The sequence below is a fragment of the Haliotis rubra genome, unplaced genomic scaffold (assembly GCF_003918875.1).
Source record: "Haliotis rubra isolate DU_JTF1 unplaced genomic scaffold, ASM391887v1 Scf64, whole genome shotgun sequence".
NCBI lineage: Eukaryota > Metazoa > Mollusca > Gastropoda > Lepetellida > Haliotidae > Haliotis > Haliotis rubra.
The window spans coordinates 1,669,372-1,690,099 of record NW_025767346.1 but is presented as its reverse complement, the minus strand read 5'-3'; the positions used below and the strand labels follow the sequence as shown (position 1 = coordinate 1,690,099).

At 38.5% G+C, this 20,728-nt stretch overlaps 1 protein-coding gene across 1 annotated transcript; it reads left to right on the top strand.

The window, feature by feature from the left end:
- The first annotated feature begins 709 nt into the window (after window positions 1-709).
- On the top strand, window positions 710-17,059 carry LOC124256825 (palmitoyltransferase ZDHHC3-like). The gene is made up of 8 exons (XM_046690793.1): window positions 710-834; window positions 6,800-6,959; window positions 10,670-10,779; window positions 11,496-11,557; window positions 11,782-11,869; window positions 12,108-12,180; window positions 13,250-13,358; window positions 16,674-17,059. The coding sequence occupies exons 1-8, from the start codon at window positions 716-718 to the stop codon at window positions 16,748-16,750; spliced, it is 798 nt and encodes a 265-aa protein (XP_046546749.1). The 5' UTR covers window positions 710-715; the 3' UTR covers window positions 16,751-17,059.
- Window positions 17,060-20,728: the final 3,669 nt, after the last annotated feature.

Sequence of the window (20,728 nt, the reverse complement as noted above, 5' to 3'; positions counted from 1 at the left end):
ATGTTGGCTTCACCAAAGCGGTAACGTCTGCGATCTGCACAGACTCTGGTCTCCCCTCAACATTTAAACCATGTGTTTACACTTCGTAACGTAACTGGAATACTGTAAAACCGGCATTAACCTAAGCTGTTTCACTCACCCTTTAACGTTTATTGAAGTGTATGCAATCTTCATCTACACACGGAGAACAATCTCTTAACTAACTTCATACAAGTTATCAACGACGCATTTAGCAATATTGATATTTCCAGGACTTCAGACAACGTGTGAATTTTCTGATTTTCCGATTCCAGAAATTAACGATTAATTGAGCTATACTGTATACTATAGGCCAATCGCGGCTCTCGCCTATGAGTGCTACAAAAAGGTTCGGAATCATCCGATTCTCTCATAATAATATTATAGTTCATCTGCCATGCCATGAATTTAACACTAATGAAAACGTTCGTAATTGTGAACTAAATAAATAATGCTCAAATGAACACACAGTAACCCATACGCACACAAACACGCGCGCACATACAAATCGTGATTGCAGTACCAGCCTTTTATTTGTTTTGGACCGTACGCCTGTGTATCATTTTATACTTTGATGCGGCAGTAAAATACCTACTATGGGGCCAAGGGAGGTGACTCTGATTCGTGCACGACATTATTCATGATATATTGACCAATGAGAATCCAGCATTCGCGACTAGTGCGAGTTCAATCCAACATGGTTGTGTTTCGGTCAGATCCGTGTGGTATCACCTGCATAATAATTACTTACATCGCTGTTCTTTACGCCGATTATGTCGTCGTTCGACATTTGGTCATTCCTTCGATGTCTGAGACGTGAGTTCTGCAAATGATGATATTTATGGCGCTTAACGAGCCTTTAAATACGTGTTGATTCACGGTCGGCGTTTGATCTGTTCCGTCGACAATCGTCAGTGAAGTCATCTGTCATACCTCGAGTTACTGTTTTGAATGCATGTATCGTATTGAATCTTCACTTTCCGTGACTATAATTAATTGTGTGGGAAATGGTTGTTTTCGATATTACTCGTCTTTACCCTGCAAGGGAAATCTGTTTTATATGACCCTATTTTTCATTGAATGTGTTTACATGCCCAAATGTTACCAGTCAAACAACACAGTTCATGTTTTTTTCAGAAACCGATAGCAGTTTACATGCATCTTTGGTCAGTAATTGCTTTGAATATTTGCATAATGGGACATGTAAGAAACAAACAGTACCCTATCTGGAAATCTAACACCTTATAATTACCATTTGCATGTATTAGAAACCATTTCCTATGTCAGTGTTCATGATTGTGGTTTCAAAGTCACAGGGTCATGTAAGTTTCAGATGTTTGTCTGACCCATTGAAAATGCACAGGACCCATGGAATAAAACTAAACACACATTTCAGATTTAATATTTCTTATAATTGACATTGAAATTATTAACAAACATAAGATTTATAAACAGCAAACAAGTGTCATGTGTCACATAAAACAACTTCAGTCAAAGTCATTGTGAAATATACAGTCAGACACTGGGGCCGGCGGGTTGTAGACTTCTGTCTGACCGTTGGCGAATCTGCCGGATTTGTCAGAGGGTCAGACGCTATTCGAGAACACTGCTTTGTTATTATCATCATATGGTAAGGATAAGACTTATGCTATTTTGTTGAAGTGACACTTTATAATTTTTCTGTTCAGAGTAGTAATTATACTAGAATACTCTATTCTGTATGCCTGTCTAGAATACTTGAATAAATCTCTTCATGTGTTCAGCTTCGTGCGCATTTCTAACTGGTTATGAAGTGTGCTAACTGATTGATATTTGTTATCCTATTAATGTTAGTGACAGGGTTGTGCACAATGCAGAAGTTTGCATTCAGTCAGTACAAATGTAAAGAGTGAGTGTGTGAGTTTACTTATACCTTGCTTTTAGCAATATTCCAGCAATATCATGTTGGGTAAAACTAGAAATGGGCTTCACACACTGTTCACATGTCTTCGCGAACGCTTTAACCGCTAGGCTACCCCACTGCCACAGGTGTATAGAAGTGATGTAGAGGAAAATTGCATCATGAGGGTCATACAATGATATTCCTCGGACATTCTTGACAGGAAATGTGAAGGGCATGTTACCATGGTTACTGCTAACTCAAGGGGACCACTAAGACCACACAGGTTCAATTCCCCACATGAGTACAATATGTTAAGCCCATATCTGGTGTCCCCTGTCTTGATATTGCTGGAATTTTGCAAAAAAGTGGCATTAAGTTTAAACTGAACTCACTCACATTTCATGTATTCAAGGTTTTTTAAACCTTATTTATAATGTTTATTTCTATCTAAAACTGTTTCAGACCCGTGAATGTCAGAGCTAGAATATTGATCTTCAGTAACCCATGCTTGTCGTAAGAGGTGACTAATGGGATGGGTGGTGAGGCTCGTTGACTTGGTTGACACATGTCATCGGTTCCCCATATTGCAGATTGATGCTCATGCTGTTGATCAATGGATTGTCTGGTCCAGACTTGATTATTTACAGACTGCCGCCATATAACTGGAATATTGCTGGGTGCGGCGTAAAACTAAACTCACTAAAACAGTTTCAAACATGACCATGTGTATGTGTTGAATATTTAACATGTTTTATCAAGTATTGGTATAGATTGTTGTCCATGGATTGAAAGCGATATGCAAGTGCTTGTTCTGATGTGCTGAAAGTATATGATGATCAAGGTAAAATAACTTGGGTTTCCAATATTATGATGCTATTGAATACTAGTTGGATAACCCAAGTCTTTCATTTCAGCAATTTAAGCAATGTTATTATGAGACTGGTTGGTTTGTTGTTTAACCAATATTCCAGCGATATAACGGCAGTCTTTTAATAATCAAGTCTGGATCAAACAATCCAGTGATCAACAGAAGTTACTAGTTCTATATGTAGAGAATAGTACACGAGGTCTCATTATGTACGAATTATACAAATCGAGTGTCCTTCCTATGGTTTCTGACCTTGCTTTCGCTCGGTCAGATACCATAAGAAGGACACTCATGAGTTTCGTATAATTCGTATGTTATGAGACCGAGTGTGGTATTTTATTTTTCATCCATATCTTACATACATTAAATTGACAAAATAGCGTATATTTGGTATTGTTATGGTTTCAAACCTTTCATAAAAAGGGTGCGGAAGAATGTTGTTCTGTAGTACACTTATTGCATGCTGTCACACTGTAATGACGTCACTACGCCTTGCTCGTCTGCCCCCTTGGTAACTGACGTCATGATGCATGTCAGTTGTCATCGCCTCGTACAGCCTCCTACATTAAACTGCTCCGTAGCACCCCGTTTCTTAGTTTGCAGCTGCTTCACTCGGCTAACCTCGCTTGTGGAAACTTTGCGTTTATGTTTTTTGACGCATATAATGCCTCAGTTCGACTCAGCAATGTTTACATTCCCACAATGCATATAAGTTGTAGAATGAATGAATTCACGTGTTTGTTATGAATGAAAAAGTAGTTCCGTCACAACGTCACCTAATTGAGAGGTCATCGGTTATCCAATCAAATCGTTAGAATCTCAGGTCAAGTCGTTTTGACACAGGTCAACGCGATACGACACTCGTGTGACGTACGAGATTAGTATGCAAATACCCATTCATTGACCACGTGGGTAATAAATATAAATATGTACTTCTGTTGTAAAACAGATTTTGAAGCTGAAAATTTGTATTGCATCGAAAAACTAACTGGGACCTTGTTTGTTTGATATGTCAGTTTGGGTGTTTGCCATACAAACTAAAAAATCAACAATGTCACTATTGTCCCTCTGTGGTACCCATTTTCTGCTGGATGAACAGAGACAATTTTGAACAAACTCACTTGCCTAAGGTGAGACCACATGTATCACCTATGCTTCGTTGTGGGGTAGGACTGAAGTCCTAGAAACTCTCAGGAGTCAAGCTGCCAAACACGGTCACCCATCCAAGGACTCTCCAGGCCAGACATTGCTTAACTTCAACTGACTGTGACCTGAGCTCTTCGCACAGGACCACACACCACCACTAGTGTCTTTCAGGCATAGCTAGCCCGACTGGCTAGCCATTTTTGGAAACTATTTTGCACACTGACAAGTGACCACATTTCTTGAAATTAAATATACACATGTTGAAAATTATCCTGCCTGGCTTGGATATATTCGATTTTGCATATCTCCCTTTATTAAATAGCACCTACAGTGAAAACACATCTTTATAAAAAATTCATGAATATTTGATATCACTAAACATGAATAATGGATTGAAATCATGAAGGGATATAGGCGAGAGAATCATAACCATGGTAACAATTCTGCTGCCTACTCTACAGGAAATAGTCAGTACATTTAGCGCTATGGGCCATGAGACCATAAATGGTCAAATAGAATGGTCCATATTTTCAATTGTTTTAGACCCTGTGGTAATAATTTGCAGAAATGAAACTGTACATTTTGATATTTTATTAATGTTAGTACTAATTAGTGGTGGTCCGATTAATTGAAATACTCAAAGATTGGTCGCAGTGACTAAACGACCAAGCAATCGATCATGTTTTCTCATAATCGAACACAAACAATTCTGGAACACTTGTTTTCATAAACAATATTTTTCACAAGGTTGGATTTGTCTGTTACATTTCATAAGCACTACAAGCTCAAGTCATGATTGAATTTATCTTAAAGACTCCAAGAAATTTATGTTCCTGACATACTAGTCATCCTTTAAAGATGTGAAATTTTGCCCCAAAACCTAAAAGAACTACATGTTTTTTTCTTAGTTTTATGTGCATTAACAAATTTCATTAATGACGCTAACCAATTTTTTTTCGATGATTGATTGGTTGTAATAAACCAATCATCAATTATGAGATTTTAACCAATTCCCAACACTAGTACTAATAACAGATAATGACAGACAGTTTAACATTGACAAAGGAAGTTAAACAGGATATAATGCAGTTAATTTGCACATTTGTTAATTTAATTAAATAATTAATTAGTTTATCAGAGTCACTGCAGACAGACTGTGTTACAGTTGCCTATCCATAGTTTGGGTAGTGGTAGCCTAGTGGTTAAAGCGTTCACTCGTCACGTCGAAAACCCGGGTTTGATTCCCCACATAGGTACAATGTATGAAGCCCATTTCTGGTGTCCCCTGCCATGATATTGCTGGAATATTGTTAAAAGCAGCGTAAACCATACTTACTCACTCTCGGTAGTTAAAATCTGTATCTTTTTCCATTTTTGGGTTGGGAAAAAGTTTCACAGCCAACAATGAAGTTTAATTTGGCATACCATTGTGAACCTTGGGACTGGCTACAAACTCAGAGGACGAGTGAAATAATGTTTCCACTTGTCCTTTGAATGTTCGAAGAAAACCGTTTATGAGGCTTCCTCTAATGATTGCTTGTGTTCATTAAAGTTTAGATGCAACCAACAAAATAAACATAATTTAAACACAATTATCATTTATTCATGACATATAATATACATTGCTGATTATGAAAAATAAAAATTATAAGCGTACAATCGCTGAATAAAAATGCAGTAGTTTGTACTTGGGTTTACTCCAAACGAGGGAGGTGGGGTAGCCTAGTGGTTAAAGCGCTCACTCATCACGCCGAAGACCCGGTTTGATTCCCCACATAGGTACAATGTATGAAGCCCATTTCTGGTGTCCCCTGCCATGATATTGCTGGAATATTGTTAAAAGCGCGTAAAACCATACTTACTCACTCTCGTAGTTAAAATCTGTATCATTTTCCATTTTTGGGTTGGGAAAAAGTTTCACAGCCAACAATGAAGTTTAATTTGGCATACCATTGTGAACCTTGGGACTGGCTACAAACTCAGAGGACGAGTGAAATAATGTTTCCACTTGTCCTTTGAATGTTCGAAGAAAACCGTTTATGAGGCTTCCTCTAATGATTGCTTGTGTTCATTAAAGTTTAGATGCAACCAACAAAATAAACATAATTTAAACACAATTATCATTTATTCATGACATATAATATACATTGCTGATTATGAAAAATAAAAATTATAAGCGTACAATCGCGAATAAAAAATGCAGTAGTTTGTACTTGGGTTTACTCTCCAAACGAGGGGAGGTGGGGTAGCCTAGTGGTTAAAGCGTTCACTCATCACGCCGAAGACCCGGGTTGAAGTCCCCACGTGGGCACAATGCGTGAAGCCCGTTTGTGGTGTTCCCCGTCTTGATATTGCTGGAATATTGCTAAAAACGGTGTAAAGCCATACTCACTCACTCCCTCTCCAAACGAAGCACCCGGGATACCGAACCCAGTCAGAGTGGATGGGTGTGTACTTAAGTGTAATGAAGACTTTCATTGGGCGGTTCATTTGCCGATACGCTCAGGGCTCTTTGTGTGTGTATAGGGATCCAGGGTTAAGCCGCACGAACCTATTCACAGAGCGTCCGCTATATGCGCAGCGCAGCACAGCACAGCTGTTGAAACCATTTTTAACCCCAGCTGGGGTATTATTAGTGAATCATTTGAACTCCGATTTTGTGGAAATTTTTTCATCACGTTATTTTTCAACTTTATAAGTTGAATTTGCAGTTTGGATAATTTGTTACTGTAAGTCCAAACCGAAAGGTATCAGAATCTGCAAAGTTGTGTTTTGCGTTGCATGTAAGCTTTAACAATTACTGTACATATTGGACAGAATGTTTTGAGTCAGATATAACTTTGCATATATATCTTGTTCTTCATCTGTGCACATTTTGTTTGCAGTTTCTGGGGAGCAGTTCACGTCGTTGCGTTCAATACAATTCTGTTCCTGCTGGGGATATCTCACATGCGGGCGGTGATGTCTGACCCTGGTGTCGTGCCCCTCCCCACCACCAGCATTGACTTCTCGGACATGCACTCGGGAAAACAGACCAAGAACTCGGTACGTACCTGTTATAGTGATGGGATAGCCTAGTGGTTACAGCATTTGCTCGTCATGCTGAACACCTGGATTCGGTTCCCCACGTGGGTACATTGTGTGAAGCCCATTTCTGGAGTCCCTTGCTGTGATATTGCTAGAATATTGCTAAAAGCGGCGTAAAACTAAACTCTCTCAGCTTAGGGTTTTACACAGACTTTAGAAAATGGGAGTCATGGTGACTCACAATTTATTTTTTGGAGTCATTTTCAATATTTGGGAGTCATGAAAATTTTAATATTTCTTTGTGGTAATCATTCTCAGTATGTAACCGTCTATGTCACAACACCAAATGAAACTACAGCATTGTTCAATTCACACAGCCAGGATTATTGTCTCGTCTGAGTACTCTGGAACAATCTGACAGCTCTGTAAAAGTCAAACTATCATTGAACAATATCATATTTAGGGCTCCTTGCCTCTAGGCAGGAGACCTATTGTAATCGTTCGGATTATGATTATCATTATTATTTATTATTCCGCCGATTTTTGTACCAAACATAACTCCTAAACCAATGCTCCGAATGGCATACAAAAAATCACACAGATGCGCACCGAAGTTTAGATATTCCCCTTAAAAATCTCTAGGCTCTTGGCCCAATAGCAAAAGGGAGATAATTCAAAATTAATTCCAAAATTTCAACGTTTGACAGCAAATATCTCAAGTGCTAAGCGTTCCAACACTTCCAAATTTCTTGTACAGATGCACAATCGAATTCCCAACAATTTTGCCTGGACGGGTCAAGTCGCTAAAACCTACCGTTTGGCAGTTATTTTTGTTTTCAGTGTTTGGCCATGTTTTTCAGCAGTGTTCTGAGTAGTTTGCTCCCAAACGTGCAAATTCTGCACAAAAAGTATGGTAGATGGTAGATGATGTCTTGGTGATTCCAGAACACTAATTGTTTTGAACGTAGACCCAAGAACAACTGAGATACAGCCTTTTAAAGAGGGAACTATTTCTTCTCCGGAACTTCTTAAAAGGTACATGACCCCCGTGACCCCGGCTGTATTTGGAGGATCCGTCGCCAGTCAAAACACGTGTTCTGGCTCTGTTTTGGACGATGATATCTAGCCCTCAGATACAATAGATAGAACTAAAGCCAAGGAGACCTCATCGTTGCCTGCAACTATATTTTGCTTATAGAATCGATTTTATTGAACTGAATTGTGAGGGCCACCCATAAAACTTGCGTCAAGCTTGACTCATATGATAATAACTTGAGAGTCGTTTACAAAATTGTTGCGTCAAATGCGCAGGAATCAAGCGTCATGTAAAACCCTGTCAGTTCACTCACTTATGACAGGGATTTAGACAGAAAAGCTGTTGTTGACTAGTTGACATGTCTTCGTACCCCAAATAAAAACATGGATGCTGATGCTGTTGATCACTGGATTGTCTGGTCCAGAATCAATTATATACGGACCGCCGCGATATCGCTGGAATATTGCTGGTTGTGGACTTAAACAGCAAACCCACCTTGAACAGATGTTGGTAATACTTCCCCAATTTTAATTACAAATATTTCCCAGTTTATGTTATAGAATTATCGCTAATGTAATGGAGGGGGGCGGGCAGCTAAGGTTAAGCTTTCGCACGTCACGCCGAAGGCTCAGGATCGATCCCTAACATGGGTACAATGTGTGAAGCCCATTTCTGGTGTTCCCTGCCTCGATATTGCTGGAATATTGCTAAAAGCGACATAAAACCACATTTACTCACAAATGTAATGGCTTTTGTTGACGTCACCAATTCAAGCAAAATAACAGACCTGTTTACTCTGTAGTTTCTTTTGATTTTATTTCCGAAACATTGATATGGTTCAGGCGAAAAAATTCGAGTTTTATGAATATCATACAAATCAAGTTCTTAACTCATGAGGGTAGATGAGGTGGCATTGTGGTTAAAGCGTTCGCTTGTTGTGCCAATGACCCAGGTTCGATTCCACGTGCTGTGTGTGAAGCCCATTTCTGGTGTGAAGCCCATTTCTGGTGTGAAGCCCATTTCTGGTGATATTCCTCGAATATTGCTAAAAGCGGTGTAAAACCCAATGTCATGGCTTTTGTTGACGTGACCAATGCAAGCAAACTCTTAGACCTGTTTTCTTCGATTTTATTTCAAAACATTGATACGGTTCAGGCAAAAAATATAGTGATTTTATGAATATCATACAAATCGAATTCTTAAATCTTGAGTTATCAAAACTTCTAATATTGAATGAAGCACCATGGATATCTTTGCTAATGTAAATAACACTTCAAATTAATATCAATTGCCATGTCTACTAAGGCTGTAACGATTCACTCTCATATTCGGTGAATCGAACCGTAGCCCTTCATGAATTCAATTCGTTATTCGTGGTCACCAGAACCGAATATTCATGAATACTTACAATTTTTTTAACGGAGTGTTTTACTTGAACCCTTATGTCCTTTTTCAAAATGAGATATGCAAGAATGCATTATGTACTAGCCTTGTAGTACCGCAAGTCATGTTAGTTTGCCAAGGCCGCACATGGTACTGTCATCTATAACTATTACATACCAAATTTGAGTGTCATGAGATGACTGGTTATTGCTGTGACAAATTAACACTGTCAACATGGGCAATTAATATTGTGCGTCAATCACTTAACTACAATATTGGATTCGTGAATAATTATTCATATTCGTTACCCAATATTCGTGATACGTATCATATTCGCCACATAGTGTATTCGTTCTAATGTCTACCATGAGCTCTTTCATCTTTGAACTGAGTGAGTTTAGTTTTACGCCACACTCAGCAATATTCCAGCTATATGGCGGCGGTCTGTAAATAATCGAGTCTGGACCAGACTATCCAGTGATCAACAGCATGAGCATCGGTCTATGCAATAGGAATATGATGACATGTGTCAACCAAGTCAGCGAGCCTGACCACCCGATCCTGTTAGTCGCCTGTTACGACAAGCATGGGGCACTGAAGATCAAAGCGGGTTCGATCCCCGGCCATGTCATACCAACAGACGTTAAAATATGGTACTTGTTGGTCCTTCCTGGCTCTCGACAGTAATGAATATAACAAAGACTGGTCGGCTCAGAGTCAGTATAATGTGTCTGAGTGGGGTATATTATTCATTAGTGGTGGTCCGATCAATTGAAATAATCGAAGATTGGTCGCAGTGACTAAACGACCAAGCAATCGATCATGTTTTCTCATAATCGAACACAAACAATTCTGGAACACTTGTTGGCTTTCACACGGTTGCTTTTGTCTGTTACATTTCATGAGCACTACTAGCTCGTCCAAGTCATGATTGAATTTATCTTAAAGACCCCCAAGTTTATGTTCCTGACATACTAGTCATCTTTTAAAGTTGAGCAATTTGTGAAAAAAACAAAAGAACTACATGATTTTTCTTTATGTTTTTGTGCAAACAAACATAACCAGGAAAATCTGATAAATGACGCTAACCAATTATTTTCGATGATTGATCGCTTGTAATGAACCAATCATCAATTATGAGATTTTAACCAATTCCTAACACTACTATTCATGCTTAACTGCGGCATGGTATCTCAATGAGCTACCACTAGTATTTAACCAGCTTAAGTCTGGGCTAGTACAAGCAGCAGCAACCGCACATACACACGAATGCACCTCACCATGAAATGAAGATGTGTCTGTGTTGCAGGGTGACGGGTGGACTGTGTGCATGAAGTGCGAGACGTATCGGCCGCCGCGAGCTCACCACTGCCGTGTCTGTCGTAGATGCATAGGAAGAATGGACCATCACTGTCCATGGTAAAGACGTATTACTATTAAGCAAATGTTGTTTTGACTGTTTGATTAAATCAGTTAATTTTCCCTTATCCTGACTCATGCTTATTTGCTTGTCTCCTTCCTCTTGCGAACTTAGTGGAACACTTGTATCTCCTATTGAAGCTCCCTTCAATAAAAACAGATGTAAAATCACTACTCACCAAGAGTTATCCCTTGATCCGTTTTGGCGGGAAACTGTGGCGCCACCGTTCCCACATGCTTCACTCTCTCCTTCTTCGCCCTAGCAAGAGGAAGGAGACAAGCAAATAAGCATGAGTCAGGATAAGTATAAAATATCTATTTTATTCAGAAAATTACATTTTTATTGGTACTACTTTTATTTTCCTATTTCATATTCTGTACCCTTTTGCAGGTGAATTAATCAGAAATCATTTGTTTTCAATGACATTCCAGTAAGATGGGATATTAAGAAGGGGAAACATGTAAGCATTGGGCTTTGTGCACATTCTGTATTTGTAGCCAACGAGGAAATGCCAGAAAATCTGCATAAACTGGTTGCTGAGCAACGGGAGAGTTCTATGGATATACAACTTCTTTATGATTAATATGAGCTACATTTCGGTGTAGCTACTAACACCGTTATCATAGAAGTGACGTTTTGGTGTAGCCAGTGCCAACCGATTTTCTTGTGTACCCTTTCATGTTGCAGGTTCTGATTTTGTCTGTTTGTCTTGCAGGATCAACAACTGTGTTGGAGAAATGAACCAAAAATTTTTTATTCAGTTTTTATTTTATGTAGGTAAGTGCTCTTAAAATAATTGATAATCTTTATTTTACAAATTGATAAAATCAGGCTATTGGTTGAAATGGTGACCACCCGATCCCGTTAGTCGTCTTTTGCAACAAGCATGGGTTGCTGAAGACCAATTCTAACACAGATCTTCACAGGTTTAGATTTTGGATTAAACAAAAACAAGCTTTTTTTTAATATTTATTATTTTGGATGTTTTGTTTTGTTTCCAGGGATGGCAAGTGTTTATGCTGTTACCATGGTGATAGTGGCCTGGATAGTGGATCCCACCCCAGTTGAAAATATCCGCCATATCAAATTGTGAGAGTTACCTCCCTTGACCTTTTGGTATTTCAATTCATTTATCCTAAATATACCAGTGAGCATATGTAACATACAATTACAAAAAACAAATACAAAACCAAGCTTAAATTTTAAATTCATTAATAAAAAATATACATGTTTTTTCTGAAAAAGGACAATTAGGGACTTCCTCAATCACTGGGTTGAACTCCTGATCAATATATGATGATAATTGATGATGAATATTTTCTTTCAGATTGCATTCCATAATTCTGGTCATAGAGTCCATCCTATTTGGCCTGTTTGTTATAGCAATAGGATGTGATCAGGTAAGTCCTTAATTACTTCTGGGGTGGTGGGGTAGCCAAGTGGTTAAAGCGTTGCTTGTCACGCCGGTTCGATTCCCCACATGGGTACAATGTGTAAAGCACATTTCCGGTGTCCCCCGACGTGATATAGCTGGAATATTGCTAAGAGCGGCGTAAAGGATAACTCATTCAGTAAGCCCTAACTTGCAAATTGGTGAGTTTTACGCCGCACATATTCTGATAACTAGTTTTGTGTATTGTATGAGGTAAAATATATCCCTTTCAATAAAGGAGTAATATCTTTTAATTTTTTTTTATCATGGGGTTGTACAAAATCCCATGGTCAGAGAAGCTGTCAAGAGTTGTTCGAGTGAGTGAGTGAGTGAGTTTAGTTTTACGCCGCACTCAGCAATATTCCAGCTATGTGGCGGTGGTCTGTAAGTAATAGAGTCTGGTCCAGACAATCCAGTGATGAACAGCATGATTATTGATCTATGCAATTGGGATATGATGACATGTGTCAACCAAGTCAGTGAGTCTGACAACCCTATCCCGTTTCTGAAGACCGAGTTAACACAGATCTTCATTGGTAAATTGCAAATTAAATCTCGTCATCTCTTCAGCTGGCACTCACTGCTGTCACGCAAATGCTGTCATTATCATATATGATAAGAGATGAGATGGTAAATCCAATTGATTCTTTTTTAGCAGTAAGGTCAGACCAATTTTATTTCTTGTTTTACAGAGTTTTGTCCTCAGAAAACCCAAAGGCAGGAGGGAAAAAAATAAGAAATAAAAATAACCAGTCACAGTAATATTCCTTTTAGATACTAAAAGAATTTTATTTTTGGCAATTTATTAAGTGTATTTGGGGCAAAAACAATCCAAAATTTTTGTTGTTGAAAGTTTACATTTTTTGCCAATAAAAACATGAGGATTTTTTTTTTGAGCAGGGGAAATTTTTTTTCTTTTTTTTTCTTCTTATTTTTGAAAATATATGACCGGCGGATCTGTAAAACAAGAAATAAACTTGGTCTGGCCCAACGTCTAGAAAACTGGTACCGACAATATATAAATGTTTTACTTGTAGATATCGTCAATTTTGAATGATGAAACAGCTGTAGAGCACGTGAAGCGAGAGGGACCACGTCGTCAGAAGAAATCAACGATGGCTTTGTTCCAGGAAGTGTTTGGTAGAGGTACGTACTACACTGTCGTCCTGAATATGTTGTGATTTCAGAATGTGCACTAAGCAGGAAAGTCGTAGGATATTGTCAACTCCATTATAGTGACAGTTCAAGATTCAGGAACTTGTACTTGTTGTACATATAAAGATGTATAGCGTTTCAAACAGTCTGGAAAAAGCCAGAAATTTGGACAGTTAGCCATCGAAAAGCCCTAAATTGGCTGTGATTTGCCCTAAAATGCCCTCAGGTAACAAAACTTTTCAAGTTATGATTTTACAGGAAACATACATTATAAAATATGTGGGTGGTGGGGTAGCTAGTGGTTAAAGCGTTGGCTCGTCACGCCGAAGACCCGGGTTCGAATCCCCACATGGGCACAATGTGTGAAGCCCATTTCTGGTGTTCCCCGCTGCGATGTTGCTGGAATATTGCTAAAAGCTGCATAAAACCAAACTCTGTCAGTCAGTCAAAGTGTTGTTTGGGCCTAGAAAAGTTCTTAAAAAGGCCTTAAATTTGATGGGTGATGATTTTTCCTTAGCGTCAAATGGTGTAGCGCGAAATTAGTCTTCGTTCAGTAAGAAGATAAACATCATGTGTTGGCTATTTTCCGGGGTGTTATTGAGTATTTGAAGCACGAGAATTCATTTGGAACGGACAGCATCAGTCGGACTGACTGACTGACTGACTGACTGACTGACTGACTGAGTTTGGTTTTACGCCGCTTTTAGCAACGTCCAGCAACATCATGGCGGGGGACACCAGAAATGGGCTTCACACATTGTGCCCATGTGGGGATTCGAACCCGGGTCTTCGGCGTGACGAGCCAACGCTTTAACCATTAGGCTACCCCACCGCCCCGCATCAGTCGGAGGTTTTAAATGAAATATTCCCGTGCTTCAAATACTCAATAGCACCCGGAAATTGGCCAACACATGATGTTTATCGACATTGTAAACACAAAAGTAAACTGAAAGGTCCACACACGTTTTTGTGTCTGCACTCATTGACATCGAGTACGGGTACAGCAGTGAAATGTCATCAGCCGGCCGTTTAGGCTGTCTTCCATGGTAGCATCTTGAACTGCTCATTTGTGATGTCATTCGGACTTTACATCACATTATGATTTGAATGACGTCATCACAGCTGACGACGTAACGATACAATGGTGTGAGCGATGTTTGTATGTATTAATACACAGCGAACTTCCGGGAATCGAATACAATTTGATCATGTTTTTCAACCAATCAGATTAAAGAACACAGTGACATTTGGTTTACAATATACCGTAGTGCTTTCGGTATTTTTGGTTTTCGTACCATCATTTCTATCTAGTTATATAATGACAAGTTTGGTTCATTCAAAATTACAAAGATTATGGATATTTTTTTCCATGTTTTTAAACAATGTAAGGTTTGGCTCATGTCAGTTTTCTGCTTTGTGATCATATCTCATATATCAGCCTGTAATGGACTGAACCAAAGGCCTTGTACTGTAATACATACTGTACCATGGTAAGAGCGTACCGTTTCACCCCTAAAAGGCCTTAACTTTGATAGCTGATGGTATGTGCGATCAGACAATCCCTGACTTGAGGATCTCATTTAATTTCAAGCACTACTTTTGTGGCTGTGTTTAGACTGTGAGCCAATCCCAGGACAGAATAAGCCCAAGTGGGCCATGATGGTTAATTAAAGAAGCTCTCTAAGATTGTATCACACTTAACAAGCACTTTACCGTTTCTGTGTAAGGGAGGTAACTCTTTGTCTTTCCATTCAAAAGGGATCATTTTGAAGCAAATTATCATATTCTTGTTCAGCCTTCAAAGATGAAGGAAGAGCATGTCAAGCTAGCATTCTTTCTTCAGGACGATGACTATAATATTGATGAAAAAGCATGGCATTATACTGTCATAGAATTCTCAAAGTATTTACATTAACTGAAGGATATCGTTAAGAACCTGTTGTAGTGATATTACCGATATTTGTCACTGTTTATGGTCTCTGTGTACTGAGAGAAATGTTCTCACAATTTATATACATTTATATGAAACATATATTTTCTTGCTTTATTATTTCATTAGCATAACTATGATATTTGGGAATCTTAACATATTCATTCATTATTCAGTCATTCAGTCATTCAGTCATTCAGTCATTCAGTCATTCATTCTAATCCAACTTAGTATGTAACATGAGTTCTGATTGGTCAATGCTATAAATTTCCGACCATATAACCAGCATATATGGTCGCAATTTGAAAACCGATTCACCAAAACCTTTGAATGTATCCCTACACTATTGGGGGTAACACTGTTTTTCAGGGCATTGTCATTTGCAGAAGCCCTAGGTCAGTTTAACTCCCCTATCCCGCTAAAATGAGTGGAATTTGTGTTAAAAAAGACAAAACAGTATCATAAATTTAATTGTAAGTTCAAACAACAGCAAGGGGCTGTTGACCCAACACTGTTAGATCATGAAACAAGATTTATGACGTCACTATTGAGCGTGTTGACAACAGAACAGATAGTGGCCCGTAGTTGAGGAATCACCGGGCCATTATCATTTGCAGCGGCCCGCTCATTTCTGATAACTAAAGGGCGGTTTCATGATATAACCTTCCATTTTAGCTATAACACAATAATTTATTCATCATTGTCAGATTTAGTCAGTGTGCACATAATAAACGTTTTGAAGTTTGAAAGGGAACTACTTTTTCTTGCGATGGTGTAAGTTCAAGGAGTGATATAATTTACCTTTGACCTAGAAACACTTTGACCTGGTTTACATAATGAATTTCTTTCATGAAGAAACAGCGTAAAACGAGTTGCATTAGAATGGGGATAACTGTACTGTGTTTGACGAATTGGGGACTTATACCAGTGGTTATATTGCCGCAAATTTAACGTTATATCGGCTCCGCTTATTTACAGACCGTCGCCATATAGCTGAAATATTGCTAAGTGTGCCGTAAAACCAAACTCACTCACTCACTCATTGTCTTTCTATGACTAGTGCCTTTTGTATGCATCAACTGCAGTAGACTTGGTGTGTTATGTCTGTTTCTGTTCATTGAGTAAAAGTATGTCAAGTTAAAGTGACAGGGATACTTTTGGCTATTTAACTTTGTGTTTTTGCACAAGTGGATTTTTAATTATTTTCTTACTTCTTTGTATGCAAGCAGCTCCAAATTAATTGTGTTATAGTGATATAGTCTGAGCAATTTCCACAGTTTATCTGGAGGTCTGTAGTAGAGGACATAGCAGCTGTTGCGTGTGAATATCCATCTTCAAATAAGTAACGCTCATTTAATCATGATTTCTTGCTTCAGGTCACCCATTGGTGTGGATGTGCCCTCTGCACTATGACCCTGTGACCCCAGAAGTGCCCATGCATTACAATGTGTGACAGGTCAGAGGTCAAGGTCAAGGTCGGCTGTGTGAATGTGAAGGATGCCAGGAAGGATATGTTTTTAGTATTTATAACATTGATGTGTCAACATGCAAGGAATCTGTCGTCATCCATTGCATATAGAGCTGGCAACATGAAGGTTTTTGTACTCGATATTTGAGCCTTGTCAGTTTATTTGACCATATTATCATCAGCACTCACAGACTCTCTACAGGTACGGCACATATATACCCAACAATAAAAGTTATGTTTGTCATTGTTCATACAGCCTTAGCAAAGCAGTTGTTTTATTTAGATTAGTTCATTAGTTCAGAGGACTAAGAAATTTTATCTGGTCCTGGCTTGAACATGACAAATGTTTTTACTATGATGACGTCTTCTGACAGTTTTATTCAATTCCAACATGTAACAAAAATGAAGCATTGAGAACTGGTTCTGAACTGAAGGTTTGAAATATCTTATGTCAAATAAAAACACCAGGGCCTATATTTTTTAAGCTCTCTTAGAGCTAAGATAGTCATAAGTTAATCCTAATGTATGCCAGTTCTAAGAGAGCTTCGAAAATATAGGCCCAGCCTTCGTGTTTTGCTAATCCTCAGTATCGTCCTGGGATTTGCATGAATTTCAAAGGGTGTAATTCTCCTGCTGTGATATTCAAAACAACAGTTATGTGTTAAAAAATATCAAGTGCTTGACGTGTAATGCTGAGGGCTGGGTTTGATTCCCGACATTGGTACAATGGGTGTACCCTTTTTGTCTTTTGCATGACCTTGAAAGAGTATTGCTAAAAGTCGGGAAAGCCAAACTTGTAATTTGTGTGTTCTTTAGACAATCTGTTAAAGCAAAGGCTTGTCTTGAACATTATTTATAAATGAAATGAATTTCAAAATAAATTACATGAGATTCCAATTGATTTTTTCTGTTCATTTTCCATTAAAAAAACCTTAGGTCACACTTTAACAGGCTAGTGTCTGATTGGCTTAATATTAATGGGCAGAGTTTGTGTTGTTTCATTGAGCTGATATTTGTATTGATATGTTTTTCGTGCAAATGAATAAATAAGCTGTGTTATTTATGAGAATTGACTTAGTATGTTTTTGAACTTTCGGAATTGACGTACACACTTTGTGTAAATCTGTACTTGCACTGGTTTTTACGTTTTTTACATCCATAAATGGAAAAGGTATTGAATCAATTCTTAAACCAAATAGTGATGGACCGCTGTTAAATATTGAAAGAGATACGATGATGGCTTTGATATTTTTGATATTTTCAGGCCAATATGCTAAAAGCGGCTTAAAACCTAACTCATTCACCCCATGACTTCGATGATTGGCAAAATCCACCACTGGATTGTCTGGTAGATTGTTCACAGGAGGATGCATGTAGGAGGAATATTGCTGAGTGAAGCATTATGCCATGTTTTACAGCTATCTAACAAATGTTGTGTTTGTTGTTAGAAGATTCACCAGTGTCAGCGATTTTAAATCATCATTCACTTATGAATTTATTTGTGAATTATCATGATAATTACTGAATTTTTGTTGTTGAGTATATATTCAAATCGTGTTGCGAACCATTCATTTATTATACAGGGTGCCATACAAAAGGAATCGGGAAAACGTCATCCAAAATAATATGAAATTTTCCAGAGAAGGGTCATTTAAATTAATTCACATATTTTAGTTGGGGATGAGGGTCAAGATTAGATGTATATTTTATTATCAATAATGTTGGTTTTTGTAATATAAAGTGCTTTTGGATTTTGTTTCATAATTAGTGTACAGGGATGTGAGCATTCAGAAGGTTAATCATCCTCGATAATCCCCAGGGTATACGTCACGATAACTCTCCACTATACCCTGGATGTATCCACGGCCTGGCCCGATAATTATATTACCTCCCTTTGCTGGCTTTCTATCCAATCAGGTGCCTACGCTGGGAAGTTGAGCGTACCAATCACAACTCACTTTCGCTTCTTAAATTATCTAACCGTTTAAACTTGGCAACACAATTGATGCAGAGGTACTCTGAAAGAAGTAGAAGGAGTTCTTTCATATATTTTTTTTAAGTTTCAGATCTGTCAATTTGTCCGTATTATTTCCCCCAAAATCTGAATGGCACTGCAAACAAACCTTCGCGACTACGACCGCTGTCTTTGCTGACACTGGCAAGCGGTTGTAAAGGCGGCTTAGCTGATTGGCTACTGTGAGAATGCGGAGCCAGCCAAGGGAGGTAATAAAATCATCGCCCCAAGCCATGGATGCATCCAGGGTATAGTGGAGAGTGATCTTAACGTATACCCTGGAGATTATCGAGGATGGAGGTAGATGGGCAATAAACATTAGGGACTATTTTCTGTACATGAGTGTATCAGTCATCTCTGGTCACAGAGGGGCGGTGGGGTAGCCTAGTGGTTAAAGCTTTTTCTCATCACGCCTAAGACTTGTGTTGATTCTCCACATGGGAGTCCCCTGTCGTGATTTTGCTGGAATATTGCTAAAAGTGGCATAAAACTACACTCACTCACTCACTCTGGTGACAGAGGTCATCAGTAATTGGGACCACAGAATATTGCCCCGAGATTTTCAGCATCACATTTTGACAATATGTTTTCATGTCCCAAGCATATCAACAGGGTTTTATCACTAGCGAAATATTGTATTGTGAAAGAGTTGGATGCAGATGAGGATTGTGACGGCAGGTGGAAAGATGCATCAGTAAGAATCATTAAAAATAATTTATTTCTGGGACTACAGTGTATATGTACAGTTGTATTTGCATTTTTGATCAGACACCCAGGTTCAGATTTTCCATGACTCACTACAACTGCAATAACAAAGGAAATCTCATGTATACAGGATTACAACCTGTTGTGTTGTTGTCGTTGTAAAGTGTAGTGTGTCGCCACCTTGTAGATGTCAAAGGCACAGTGATTATCTTTTGACCCCATATACATGTTTGCAACAACCAAAAACGATTCCTGAAAGTACTGACTCTTACAGAACTTTGAAAGAGAGTTGTCTCCCTTTGATCAGAATTTTTGACAGGTGAAGGGGAGACAATCAGCTTGCAGAGATGTGACCATTATGATTTTGTTGGAATTTTTAAATTTGCAATTGGTTTGTAAATGGAATTATATCATGAATGTTGTCAACAAACATGTTACCTCTGATGCCAATAACTACATATTTACCTCCAAGCAGTAATAGACGCATACGTCTTAATGATCAGCGGGGGCGGTGGGGTAGCCTAGTGGTTAATACTTTCGCTCGTCACGCTGTAGACCTGGTTTTGATTCCCCACATGGGCACAAAGTGTGAAGCCCACATTGGTACCATGTGTGAAGCCCATTTCTGCTGTCCCCTGCCATGATATTGCTGGAATATTGCTAAAAGCGGCGTAAAACCATACTCGCTCACTGCAAGCAGTGTTCAGTCATTGTAATATACACTTGTTCATTGAAGAAGCGGGAGTGGTGCAGAGGCCTAGTGGTTTAAGCATTCACTCATCATACCGATTCTAAACCTGGGTACTATCTTTGAAGCCAATTTCTGATGTCCCCTGTCGAGATAATGCGGGAATATTGCTATAGCCAGCAGAAACATTACATATGCGCTCTTCAATTACTTCCCTTTTCTAGTGTCCCCCGCCACGATATAGCAGGAATATTGCTAAAATCGGCACAAAACATTATTCATGCACTCCGGAATTAAGCCCCAATAATTTGCATTATCTTAATGAGAAATATGGCATTATTTATAGTTTATAGAAACAAAGACTGTTGATCCAGGTAGAAGAATTAATATTAATGGGATAATATGATATAGTGGACAAAATAAGTTAGGGATATTAGTATTTTTATGATTGATATTTTATCAGTGTGTGAATGAATAAATAGATCATTATTCATAAGTTCAATATTTACGTATATCCCTAACTATTTTTGTCCAGTATATATTCTGCACAAAAGAA